Source organism: Manis javanica, chromosome 4 (genome assembly GCF_040802235.1).
Source record: "Manis javanica isolate MJ-LG chromosome 4, MJ_LKY, whole genome shotgun sequence".
NCBI classification, from domain to species: Eukaryota; Metazoa; Chordata; class Mammalia; order Pholidota; family Manidae; genus Manis; species Manis javanica.
This window is the reverse complement of record NC_133159.1, coordinates 15,607,566-15,620,303: the sequence shown is the minus strand read 5'-3', so window position 1 is coordinate 15,620,303 and position 12,738 is coordinate 15,607,566. Positions and strand designations below refer to the sequence as shown.

At 48.1% G+C, this 12,738-nt stretch overlaps 1 protein-coding gene across 2 annotated transcripts in view; it reads left to right on the top strand.

The window, feature by feature from the left end:
• The window catches only part of ECE1 (endothelin converting enzyme 1), a 106,493-nt gene that overhangs the window by 83,495 nt on the left and 10,260 nt on the right, over window positions 1–12,738 (top strand). For both annotated transcript variants that reach the window (XM_073233346.1, XM_073233345.1), the window contains 5 exons: window positions 1,952–2,094; window positions 3,357–3,471; window positions 7,980–8,090; window positions 12,025–12,123; window positions 12,582–12,659. In XM_073233346.1, the coding sequence (XP_073089447.1) occupies window positions 1,952–2,094; window positions 3,357–3,471; window positions 7,980–8,090; window positions 12,025–12,123; window positions 12,582–12,659 (546 nt within the window). The remainder of the gene's footprint in view (window positions 1–1,951; window positions 2,095–3,356; window positions 3,472–7,979; window positions 8,091–12,024; window positions 12,124–12,581; window positions 12,660–12,738) is intronic.

The window sequence follows — 12,738 nt, the reverse complement described above, 5'->3', positions numbered from 1 at the left end:
ACCTACACAGTCTATCAACTATAGTCCAAAAACAGACACAGTGCCCCCCCAAAATGAGTAATAAACCTGCACAGTCACTAGTTCACTATGTGGCCTCAGGAAAGTCACCGTAGCTCATCTACAAATTCAGCAGCTGCCAAGTTAAAGATTTTTTGACTTCCCCTCACTGAGGGCATCATAGGTATTTGCCAACAGGTTATAGATTCATCTGATGTTATATATTGATTTTACATTACTGATTGATCCTCCCACATGAAGGCCATTTGTAATGCATCTCTCATTTCCTTTATTTGTCTTGCATTTTGCCCCTTTTCAAGGGAACAGAGAACAGAATTTGGAGTCAGAGAAGCTCAGACCCCTTCTCAGATCTTGCCACTGATTACAGTAACTAATATTGACGGAGCACTTGCTAAGAGCCAGATACCGTTCTAAGTGATTGATGCAGGCATTTCTGCTGTAACACAGCTTATGTAATCCTGAAAAATGTTGCCTTATTTAAAATTATACAGCAAAAAATAACTACAAATAACAAGACCCGGAGAAAGTGGGACTAGGGCAGACTGTTCAAAAGCTGTGTAACTTTGCTTAAGGATGTTATGCTAAGTGATACAAGCCTCTCATAAAAGGGCCATACTGTGTGGTTCACTTAGCTGAGGTAGCTGGAGTAGTCATCTCTTAGAGACAGAAAGGAGAATGGTGGCTGGCTAGGGCTGGGGGAGGAGGCTTCCCTGAGGGGGAGTTATGTTTAATAGGTACAGAGTTTCAGGATTGCAAGAGGCAATCTGTGGCTGGATGGTGGTGCTGGCTGCACAGCAATGTGGAACATACTTAATGCCACTGAATGGTACACTGAAAAATGGTGAAGATGGTAAATTTTATGTCATGTGTATTTTACCATTAATTGTTTTCAAAATTGTGTAACTTTGAAATCAAAACACTCACAAAACAATCATTGGAACCTGGAGAGCGAGCTCACATGCACGGCTGGAGGCTGCCTGGCGGGGAGTGGACGCTGAGACCCCGTGGACAGCCGCTGCCATTAGGATGGGCCTGGAGCTGAGCTCTGCAAGGCCTGCATGCCTTCCGGGAAGGGAGCCCTGGTGGCTGGTGCTCATGTTAAATTATTTTAAAACAAAGCCGACTGGCTTCCTGGGTGTGCATCAGCTGAGGTGAGGGCTGCTCCTTTCCTGTTGAGGGTTCTCATCCTCAGCTTGCTTTCCCAGATCCCATGCCTGAGAAAAATCACCTGTGGACCAAAGTAGTTTACACATTACAGTGCTGCCGTGAATTTGCCAACCGTATAGACCAGTCATTTGGATGCTAGTTGCCTTTACAGAAGGACATGTGTGTAGAACAGTCTTTCCTTGTTTGATCCTCACACTAATCCCATGAGGTGGGTTCTATTGTGTGATGATACTTTTCAGATGAGACCCCAAGGCACAGTGGGGCTCACCAGTGTACTGAAGGTCACACAGCTAGTTAGAGAGCTGGCAGATGAACCCAGGCAGTTTAGCTCCTGATTTGACACACTTTTCTGTGGCGGCCCTGTCTGAGCTCAGTTTCTTCATCAATAAAGGGGGCATAATATACCAACCGCCTGGGCCTGGCATGAGTCCAGTTGAGAGAAGACATGTGGGTTATTTGCAGTGGCACCTGGGAGCAGAGCACAAGCAGGGCTTGAAGTCCCGAGACCACGGCTCCCCATACCCACCTAGTTCTGCGTCGTGCTCAAGTCTGGTGTTTGGCGCCTTAGAATTGTGTCTCCAGCATCTCTGACAAAAGCCAGCCAGCCTTAGTTTGACATCTTCCTGGGGCACCATCAGGCAGCGCCCAGAGCTCTGCTTTGTCCACAGGCAGAAGGCATGATGGTGCCGCCTTCAGAACAATACCCCGGAGATGGAGCCCCTGAGGAGGAGCTGCCCAGCCAGTCACATTGTCACTTCCCTTCCAGGCCTTGGCACCCGCCATCAACTGGCTACCCTTTCTCAACACCATCTTCTACCCTGTGGAGATCAATGAATCTGAGCCTGTTGTTGTCTATGACAAAGAGTACCTCAGCCAGGTGTCCACCCTCATCAACAGCACTGACAGATGGTAAGGGCGCCCAGGGAGGCAGGACGGGCGGGGCAGCGGCTGACACCCTGACCCAGGGAGAGGGACCTGGGGGCTGCCTTTCACAAGAGGCAGTTCAGATGCCAGCTCCTCGCACCACCTGGAAGCCATGGATGAGTTTCTGAGCCTTCCTCAGGCCTGCTCTCCGCGTCCGTCACATGAGGGCTCCGCCCCTGCCGTGTGGGGCTGTGAGGGTATTGGCTGCGTGCAGCACCCTGGTGAGGGGTTTCAACATAGTGCCTGGATGCGGGATGGGGCTCAGTAGATGTCAGCTAATGTTTGCAGTTCATTTTTACAATTTTTTAAAAAGATTTGTTGTACAAATTTTTTAAAACTACCAAAGAAATAGAGAAAAAATCAGAAGTACCCAAACACTATTACTGATTTTATGGGGTGTGTGTATTTGTAGAGAGGAAGCATATATAGAAGAGAGAGATGAATTTTCTAATACATGGTTCCTTTTTTCCCATCCCTGAGACTACATGTAGAGTCTACTTTTCACTTGACCTTCATCATGAGCATTTTCCCCATATCATCCTATATCAACCCTCTGCAGATCTCATTTTTCTACAACAGCCCTACATGGGAAGGGCTGTGTCCCCATGTGGTGGATGAGGAAAATGGCTACATAGTATTCCATGAGTACATATAAGATTATTTATCACCCCTTCCCCTGTTGCCAGGCATTTAGGTTAGTTCCAGTTTGAGGCTAGATACTCAACCGGAGCGAACATCTCTTTGGGCTAAGGTGACTTCCGTGCAAAGGGGAGCACGGCCAAAGACGGTTGGTTCTGTGTGTCTGGGAAAGGGCAGCGAGGGCTCTCCTTCACAGAGAGCTGGGCCTGGCTGCCTAGAGCTTTTCCTAAAAAGCTGTCCTCCGTATTCTTAATCTCCCTCTCCTGGCTGCAGCCCAGTAGCACACACCACCCAGGTAAGTCTCCAAGCTGCTGCTTACAGCTTCCAGATAAAAAGCAGCTAAGCAACAAACATTTATTGAGCGTTTGCACCATACAAGTCACTGCACTAGACACTAAGGGGTTTTCAACAGAAGACCCAGGCTCTTCTTGAAGAGCTGACATTGCAAGTGCTCAGAGAGCAGTAACCAGCCAAACTGAGGCAGGTGGGGAAGGAGCCTGGGATCAGAAGGCCGGGTCTGAGCGCCCCCCGGAGGTTGGTGGGGGGGGGTGCTGCGGCGCTTACAGCCTCTGGTGCTTCTGAGCCTGCCTGGTGTCCTCTTGTCCCAGCCTGCTGAACAACTACATGATCTGGAACCTGGTGCGGAAGACAAGTTCCTTCCTTGATCAGCGCTTTCAGGATGCTGATGAGAAGTTCATGGAAGTCATGTACGGGACCAAGAAGGTGAGCCTGCTGGCTGTACATTCTCACTCATGTGCTGAGCACCTACCGTGTTCCCTGACCATGGTCCCTGCCAGGGCCCGGGAACTCCTGAGGGTGGTAGGTGGCAGGCAGAGAATGAAGAAGGCTATTGAAGGGGTCTGCCCTGGTGTCCCTGGTGCATAGGATGGGACCTAGCCAGCTGGGGGTGGACAGAAGTTTCTAGGAGGTGGTGACTACAATAAATCTTAAAGGGTAGAGTCTTATCAATTTAGCTAATTTACAGCAAAAGTTGACTTCTTTCCTCTTCCTACTCCTCAGTGGTGATGACAATAAGTACTTTCCTTGTATAACTCATGTGATCTTCACATCCCTGTAAGGTGGGTTTGAGTACCATCCCGCTTTACACAGGGGACCCCAGTAGTGCTACTTCTTCCCTGTAAACATTAAGCTCTGCACCCACTCATGGTGAGGACTACAGGAGTGCTCACTGACCTTATCCGCCCAGGCCCAGGCCAGGTGGTCCCCTACCTTCAGATGCCCCACCATAACCCCTGAGGATCTGTTCTTCCAGAAGCCCCAGGGCTCCCCTCTCCCCGACCCCCACCTCCATCCGTGGAAGGCTCCCCAGCCAGCCACCTCCAGCCCCTCCTCAAGAAAGTGGCAGTCACTCATTCGGCAGCCCACAGGTGTGTGTTCAGTGACCATCTGCCACCATACGCCAAGCTCTGAGCCCAGAGTGGGGATACTGGTACAGGTGAGATGGGGTCTCTGCCCAAGAGCCTGCATCTGCTGAGGGAGGTGGCAGACACTCATCAGACCCCTTATGTGCTGGTGTAATACACCAAGCCAGGGCCTCAGCTACAGAACAGTAGAGACTGGGGTGCCAAGTCCCCCCAGCACATGCTGCTGGCCCACCCAGCACAGCAGCTCGCGAGACCCCAGAGGACTGGCAGCAGCTCCAGCTGGACCCCGCCCCCTGGCCCTTCCCAGTGGTCAAGGAGTGGGCCATCTGATAAGGACTGGTGGAGGGTGGCAGCGGGTGGGTGCCTGCCTCCAGCCCCGGGTTCACCCTGGGAAAAGTTCCTTTTCTGTCCCATCTCCACATACCTCCACCTCTGTCAGGAAGGAGGAACTGAGGGAGAGGGTGGCTGCAAACAAGTCCAGCTCCTGACAAGGGTCTTCCCAGACACGCTGGGGCCTCAGCCATGAAAGCCAGCCCTGCCCCTCAGAGAAGGACACCGGGAAGAGTTGGCTGCCCTGCCCTGCTGACCGCCTTCCTGCCCCACCTGCAGGTGTGAGCTGCTGGGTCACAGATGTGACAAGGCATGGACTCTGTCCTCATGATCACTCGTCTGTGACCAGGATGATAAGCAGGGCGACAGCTCTGTGTGGAGTGTACTGTACTGTGGCTCACCCCCCAGGATACAGATGAGGAAACTGAGGCTCAGGGAAGCAAAGGGATTTCCCAAGTCACCCAGCAAGGAAGCAGCCAAGCTCAAATTCACACCCAAGTGTAGATGACTGCAACTTTTCAGCAGCTTCAGCTACTCGCTAATAATAATAATAATAATAATAATAATAATAAGTATATCATTACTGGATGTTTGCCTTTTATAGGCACTACCTTGCCAAGTTCCTACAGCAGCTGTGTGTGTTAGGAACTGTTATCACCATCCCATTTTACAGATGCAGAAACCAAGGCTCAGCGAGGGGAAGGGACTTGTTGAAAGCTGCTCTGCTCATAAGTGGGGAGCGGACTCTCTGACTCCACTGCACACTCCTTGCAGCTCTGCACCACTCAGTCTCTGACCTGTGAGAACCAACACTGAAAACTGAGCTTCCTGGTGCTGGCCAGGGGCTGGGAGCAGCGAGGGCGGAATGGGGAGCTGTTTAAGGGATAGGGAGTGTCAGAGTCGCAAGATGAAAATTTCTGGAGATTGGTTATACAGCTATGTGAATATACTTAACACCACTGGACTCTGCACACTTGAAGTGGTTTAGGAAGGTAAATCGTATGTGTGTTTTACCACAATTATAAATAGATAGCTGGAACAAGTGAGTTTCCCTGGGCCAGACTCAAAGTGCAGAGTGCAGCTCTAACCATGGGCGCCGAGGGCCAGCAGGGCACAGGGAGGCCTTGGCAGAATCCAGGGCAGCTGGGAGACCCTGGAGGTGAGGGGCTCTGCCAGGGAAGGTGGGGCTTTGCTAGGTCCCCCAGGGCTGAGGGGCTGAGAGTACTGCTCATTCATGTTTCATTCTTGAGCCTTCCCCACCCCCACTGTAGCTCCTTCTGGGTCCAGGCTAGGTCTGTCCAGCTTGCGTCCAACACAACTCAAAGCCACATCCCAGCTGTGTGACCTTGGGGAAACCTTGTACCTCTCTGAGCCTCAGTTTTCTCACCTGTTATTTAAGATCATTCTTGACTTCCACCATTTGACAAAACACTTTCAAACTGTGAACTGTGTAGAGTGTCCAGTTGTCTGTCCTTACAGAGAGGGAACATGGCATAAGGAAGCAGCACCGAACTCTGGATGAGAAGATCTGAGTTTGAAATACCACATGGCCTTGGAAGAGGGGGCTCAATCTTCCCATCTGTGCAAAGGGGGAGTGTATCCCTGCTCTAGTAACCAGAGGGTTGTCTGGGATCACATGAGGGGATCCCCACAAAATCTGTTCTAAAGGCTAAAGCATTCCACACCACGTTCTTTATCTGTAAAAGGAGCACGCAGAATACCCACCTTGTGGGCCATTATGAGGATCATATGGGATAGAGCCCAGTGACCAGCAAACACTCGAGAAGCATTTGCTATCATAGCTGCTGCGCCTATTCTTGGTGTGGGTCTGTCTCTCCCCCTGGCTGTTCTGGACGCTTCAACTGAGCCCCCTAAGGGCCCTGGCCATCATCTCTTGGTCCCAAAGGCCTAGCACATTCCGGGTGTAGAGTAGCTGCTCAGCGATCTCTGGGAATGAGTTCATGAATGCACACAAGAATGACTGGGTTATGCCAAGAATGTCCTGAGAAGACGGTGAGTAGCAATCAGCCCGGTTCAGCCCCCACAGCCTGGAGCCTCCACCTGGTCCTGACCCCCTGCTTGCTCAGCCTTAGCCAGGTCTAAGCACAACCTGTATCCAGCCCTTGGCCTTTAAGTTGAGGAGGGGTGGACATGGGGTTGGGGGGTGGGGAAGGCATCTGAATGGACACATGAGTGTGAAAGCTTAAGAATTTGGGCTACTAAAGTTGGAGAAGGCTGGCGCCTATTACTTCCTTTCATCCTTCTTGCCTAGAAGAAATTTTTGTAACTGAGGTATCATTTACATACATTATAATGTAATAATACACAGTAAGTACATACATATACAGTAATAACATACAGTAAGTACACAGTGCAGTGAGTTTTGACAAATGTAGTCACCTGTGTGACTACCACCCGATCAAGATGGAGAACATCACATTAGCCATTTATTTTTCCAGTGTCCTCTGAGCAGAAAGCTCCCTCCTCCCCATTCCGGTCCTCTCCCCAGTCCCGCACCCCCAGGTGGGTGTAGAGGGGGCCATATGCTCTGTCTTTTGTGGCTGGCTTCTTTTGCTCAGATGATGGCTGTGGGATTCATCCAGGTTGTGTATATCAGTAGTTCATTCCTTTTTGTTGCCAAGTCGCATGCTGTTGTATAAAAATACCATATTTTATTTATCCATCTGCCTGCTGATGGGCATTTGGGCTGTTTTTTAGTTGAAGGCTATTAGAAAGCAGGCTTTCTTGAGCCTGGCTGGTTTTTACCACCTGTTCTTCAGAGTTCAGAGGACTCCGCTTCCTCTGCAGCATGGGGGTTGACAGGAGCAGGGCCACCACTTGTCTCTGTTCCCAGAGAGCTGCCAGGGCAGGGGCACAGACTCCCTGAGGCTGCAACCCCCCGGGGTGCCTGTTCCAGGGCCAGTGGGCTTGGTGAGGCCAAGGACAGGTGAACATGTAAAGCCCTGCAGTGTCGCTCTGCCCGTTCTTCACGAGGAGGCTTCCTGTGGGGTTGGGGTCCTGGCCTTTTGGGAAGGTCTCCCTGTGCTCAGGCTGGGCAGGGAACTTCCCAAGGTTCTCTGTGACCGGGATTCCAAGGCTCCTCCAGGGGGCAGGGCAAGATGGGATGGGCGTGGGGCATGGGGTCAGGCTTGGCGGAGTTCAGCCGCAGTAACACTCCTCACCATGGGGCCCGGGACCAGTGACTTCCCCTTGCTGGTTTCCATCTCCTCATCTGTCAGGCCTGTCATCCCTGCCTCCCAGGTTCGTTCTGATGGCTCGATGGGGTGCTGTTTGGGAAGCGCTGTGCACAGAGCCCGACATTCGGGAAATAGTCAATGTGGCTTTGAGGGATATTCTGTGGCCTCTTGGTCCAGTGCCTAAAATAACTTCCACTGGGTCGGAAAAGATCTCTCTGAAGTTCTGGAAGGAAGCACAGGCCCCAGCTGGTGTGACCTCCCAAACAGGGTGGGAAGAAAAAGGACTGGGGCTAAGTAACCTCCATCCTGTGTTTTCTAGACGTGTCTTCCTCGCTGGAAGTTCTGCGTGAGTGACACGGAAAACAACTTAGGCTTCGCGCTGGGCCCCATGTTTGTCAAAGCGACCTTTGCCGAGGACAGCAAGAACATAGTAAGTGCCCCCCTTGGACAGAGACTATGACCTCACGCACACGAGGGCCTCTGTTGAACTTGACAGCCAGGTACCTTATCTGTGTCAACTGGCTTAACCCTCATGGCCACTCCGAGACCTTGTTCCTATCTCTACCCCCATGGTAATGTTAGCAGAACAGCTCTGGCCTGGAGGGTGACAGGCTCAGTGCACACAGATGGCCAGTCTCCAGCTCAGACCCCAGATCCAACACTTCCTGGTTGGGCGACTTGGGACAGTATCCTCACATCACCCTCCAGCTGGAGGAGGTGGTGGCCATCCCATAGAGGGAGATCAGATGAGATACTACACATAAAGAGCACCTGACACAAAATAAGGGCTCATTATAAATGGTCGCTGTTATATTATTATAATTTTTTATGGTGTCATTAATATACAATCACACAAGCAACATTGTGGTTACTAGATCCCCCCACTGTCAAGTCTCCACCACATACTCCATTATAGTCACTGTCCATCAGAATAGTAAGATGCTATAGAGTCACTACTTGTCTTCTCTGTGCTATACAGCCTTCCCGTAGCCCCCACTACATTATGTGTGTTAATCGTAATGCCCTTAATCCCCTTATCCCTCCCTTCCCTTCCACCCTCCACAGTCCCTCTCCCTTTGGTAACTGTTAGTCCGTTCTTGGGTTCTGTGAGTCTGCTGCTGTTTTGTTCCTTCAGCTTTTGCTTTGTTCTTATACTCCACAGATGAGTGAAGTCATTTCATACTTGTCTTTCTCTGCCTGGCTTATTTCACTGAGCATAATACCCTCTAACTCCATCCATGTTGTTGCAAATGGGAGGATTTGTTTTCTTCTTATGGCTGAATAATATTCCATTGTGTATATGTACCACATCTTCTTTATCCATTCATCTACTGATGGACACTTAGGTTGCTTCCATTTCTTGGCTATTGTAAATAGTGCTGTGATAAACATAGGGGTGTGTATGTCTTTTTGAAACTGGGATCCTGAATTCTTAGGGTAAATTCCTAGGAGTGGAATTCCTGGATCAAATGGTATTTCTATTTTTAGTTTTTTGAGGAACCTACATACTGCTTTCCACAATGGTTAAATTAATTTACATTCCCACCAGCAGTGTAGGAGGGTTCCCCCTTTCTTCACATCCTCACCAGCATTTGTTGTTGTTTGTCTTTTGGATGGTGGTCATCCTAACTGGTATGAGGTGATATTTCATTGTGGTTTTAATTGGCATTTCTCTGATGATTAGGAGTGTGGAACATCTTCTCATGTGCCTGTTGGCCATCTGAATTTCTTCTTTGGAGCAGTGTCTGTTTAGACCCTCTGCCCATTTTTTAACTGGATTATTTGCTTTTTGTTTGTTGAGGCGTGTGAGCTCTTTATATATTTTGGATGTCAACCCCTTACCAGATATCTCATTTATGAATATGTTCTCCCATACTGTCAGATACCTTTTTGTTCTGCTGATGTTGTCCTTTCCTATACAGAAGCTTTTTAGTTTGATATAGTCCCACTTGTTCATTTTTGCTTTTGTTTCCCTTGCCCCGGGAGATATGTTCATGAAGAAGTTGCTCATGTTTATATTCAAGAAAGTTTTGCCTATGTTGTCTTCTAAGAGTTTTATGGTTTCATGACTTATATTCAGGTCTTTGATCCATTTTGAGTTTACTTTTGTGTATGGAGTTAGACAGTAATTCAGTTTCATTTTCTTACATGGAGCTGTCCAGTTTTGCCAACACCATCTGTTAAAGAGGCTGTCATTTCCCCATTGTATATCCATGGCTCCTTTATTGTATATGAATTGACCATATATGCTTGGGTTAATATCTGGACTCTCTGTTCTGTTACATTGGTCTATGGGTCTGTTCTTGTGCCAGTACCAAATTGTCTTGATTACTGTGGCTTTGTAGTAGAGATTGAAGTTGGGAAGCGAGATACCCCCTGCTTTATTCTTCCTTCTCAGGATTGCTTTGGCTATTCAGGGTCTTTTGTGGTTCCATATGAATTTTAGACTATTTGTTCCAGTTTGTTGAAGAATGCTGTTGGTATTTTGATAAGGATTGCATTGAATCTGTATATTGCTTTAGGCAGGATGGCCATTTTGACAATGTTAATTCTTCTTAGCCAAGAGCATGGGATGAGTTTCCATTTGTTAGTGTCCTCTTTAATTTCTTTTAAGAGTATCTTGTAGTTTTCAGGGTATAGGTCTTTCACCTTCTTGGTTAGGTTTATTCCTAGGTATTTTATTCTTTTTGATGCCATTGTGAATGGAATTGTTTTCCTGATTGCTCTTTCTGCTAGTTCATCGTTAGTGTATAAGAATGCAACAGATTTCTGTGTATTAATTTTGTATCCTGCAACTTTGCTGAATTCAGATATTCTAGTAGTTTTGGAGTGGATTCTTTAGGGTTTTTCATCTGCAGTATCATGTCATCTGCAAACAGTGATAGTTTGACTTCTTTCTTACCAGTCTGGATGCCTTTTATCTCTTTGTGTTGTCTGCCGTGGCGAGGACCTCCAGAACTATGTTGAATAAAAGCAGGGAGATTGGGCATCCTTGTCTTGTTCCCGATCTTAAGGGAAAGGCTTTCAGCTTCTCGCTGTTAAGCATGATGTTGGCTGTGGGTTTGTCATATATGGCCTTTATTATGTTGAGGTACTTGCCCTCCAAACCCATTTTGTTGAGAGTTTCTATCATAAATGGGTGTTGAATTTTGTCAAATGCTTTCTCAGCATCTGTGGAGATGATCATGTGATTTTTGTCCTTCTTTTTATTGATACCACATGGATGATGTTGATGGATTTTTGAATGATGTACCATCTTTGCATCCCTGGGATGAATCCCACTTGATCATGGTGTATGATCCTCTTGATGTATTTTTTAACTTGGTTTGCTAATATTTTGTTGAGTATTTTTGCATCTATGTTCATCAGGGATATTGGTCTGTAATTTTCTTATTTTGTGGTGTCTGCCTGGTGTTGGTATTATAGTGATGCTGGCTTCATTGAATGAGTTTGGGAGTATTCCCTCCTCTTCTATTTTTTGGAAATCTTTAAGGAGAATGGCTATTATGTCTTCTCTAAATGTCTGGTAAAATTCAGTGGTGAATCCATCTGGCCCGGAAGTTTTGTTCTTGGGTAGTTTTTTGATTACCAATTCAATTTCATTGCTGGTAATTGGTCTGTTCAAATTTTCTGTTTCTTCCTGCGTCAGTCTTGGAAGGCTGCATTTTTCTAAAGTTGTCCATTTCTTCTATGTAATGATTTTTATTACTATTATTAATTATGTAGATATTATCTCCAAAGGATGGCAAACGGTGACTCAAATCTATTACATGACTTGCCTTTGAGCAGCTGATGCAGAACCTGTGTGGTGAGCTCTGGCTGCCGGTCAGCCCCTCTGCTCTTTCTGCTTCAAGACTCCGCCTTCCCTGCTCTAGAATCTTCTGCCTCCAGGTCTTCCTGTGACATACTCGTCCTCAGGAATGGCCATTCATCTAGAGCCTAAGGGCAGCTCCTCAGAAGCTCAAGCTCTTCAGATTTTAAAGCCCAATCTATCAAAAAGGAATTCTGTCCAATATGTCTGAAAGGCTACATTTTCAAGCATTCTCCAGAAGGAATCACAGTGCATGTTATACATTTAAGAGTCTGGAAAGTACCAAAGCAAAGAGATATTTACAGCTCTCCCAAAGCTTGTGCTAAGCATATTTGACCCTGGAGCCCTGTTTATGAAGGTCCAGTCTTGTCTTACAAGATTTTAGTGTCTGAGGAGCAAGGTTGGGGAAGCATGGCTATGGCTGCCCTTCCCAGCCCAGCACCTAGGAGCTTTGAGCCGAGACCTGAGTTTAGTCCCTGGACCAGCATTGCCCTTCTGCTTGTGGTGCCCACCCAGGGCCCAGACCTTACTGGTTCAACTTCTGTCTCCTCAGGCCAGCGAGATAATCCTGGAGATCAAGAAGGCATTTGAGGAAAGCTTGAGCACCCTAAAATGGATGGATGAAGACACTCGTAAATCAGCCAAGGAAAAGGTAAGGCTGGCCAGGTGGTTGAAGAGAGCTATAGAGGCTTCATGCATAGAGTGCAGCAGCCAGACAGTGGAGGGTGGATTGAGGAGAGACAAGTTTTATCTGAAGAGCACGGCTGGGTGCTGACCTGCCCACGGGAAATGAACAGTTCAGCAGGATGGAGGGACTGCCTTGAACACGATTGCATTAATGACTAAGGGTACCAGGGAAAATGCTGGGAAACATGACATGTCTAACAGACAGTAAAGGATCACATGCAATCCAGTGGGTGCTGGTCAGGAAAAACTTCCCCTGGAAAGTGATATTTAAGCAGAGATCCAAAGGATAAGCAGAGGTTAAGTAAGAGAGGAATCTTTCCAGAAAGACATGTGACCATCCTGAGCGGGGAAGAGCCTGGCTCAGACACTGATACTGGCCAGCATTGCTAGGTGCTCATTGTCCTCTGTATCTCTCCTGTCCAGGCAGATGCAATCTACAACATGATAGGCTACCCCAACTTTATCATGGATCCCAAGGAGCTGGACAAAGTGTTCAATGACGTGAGTGGCTCCCACCCTGCCCCTTTGCATTCCCAAATGCCCCTGGGAGGCCCCACTTGTAAAGAACAGAGGCAGGCTG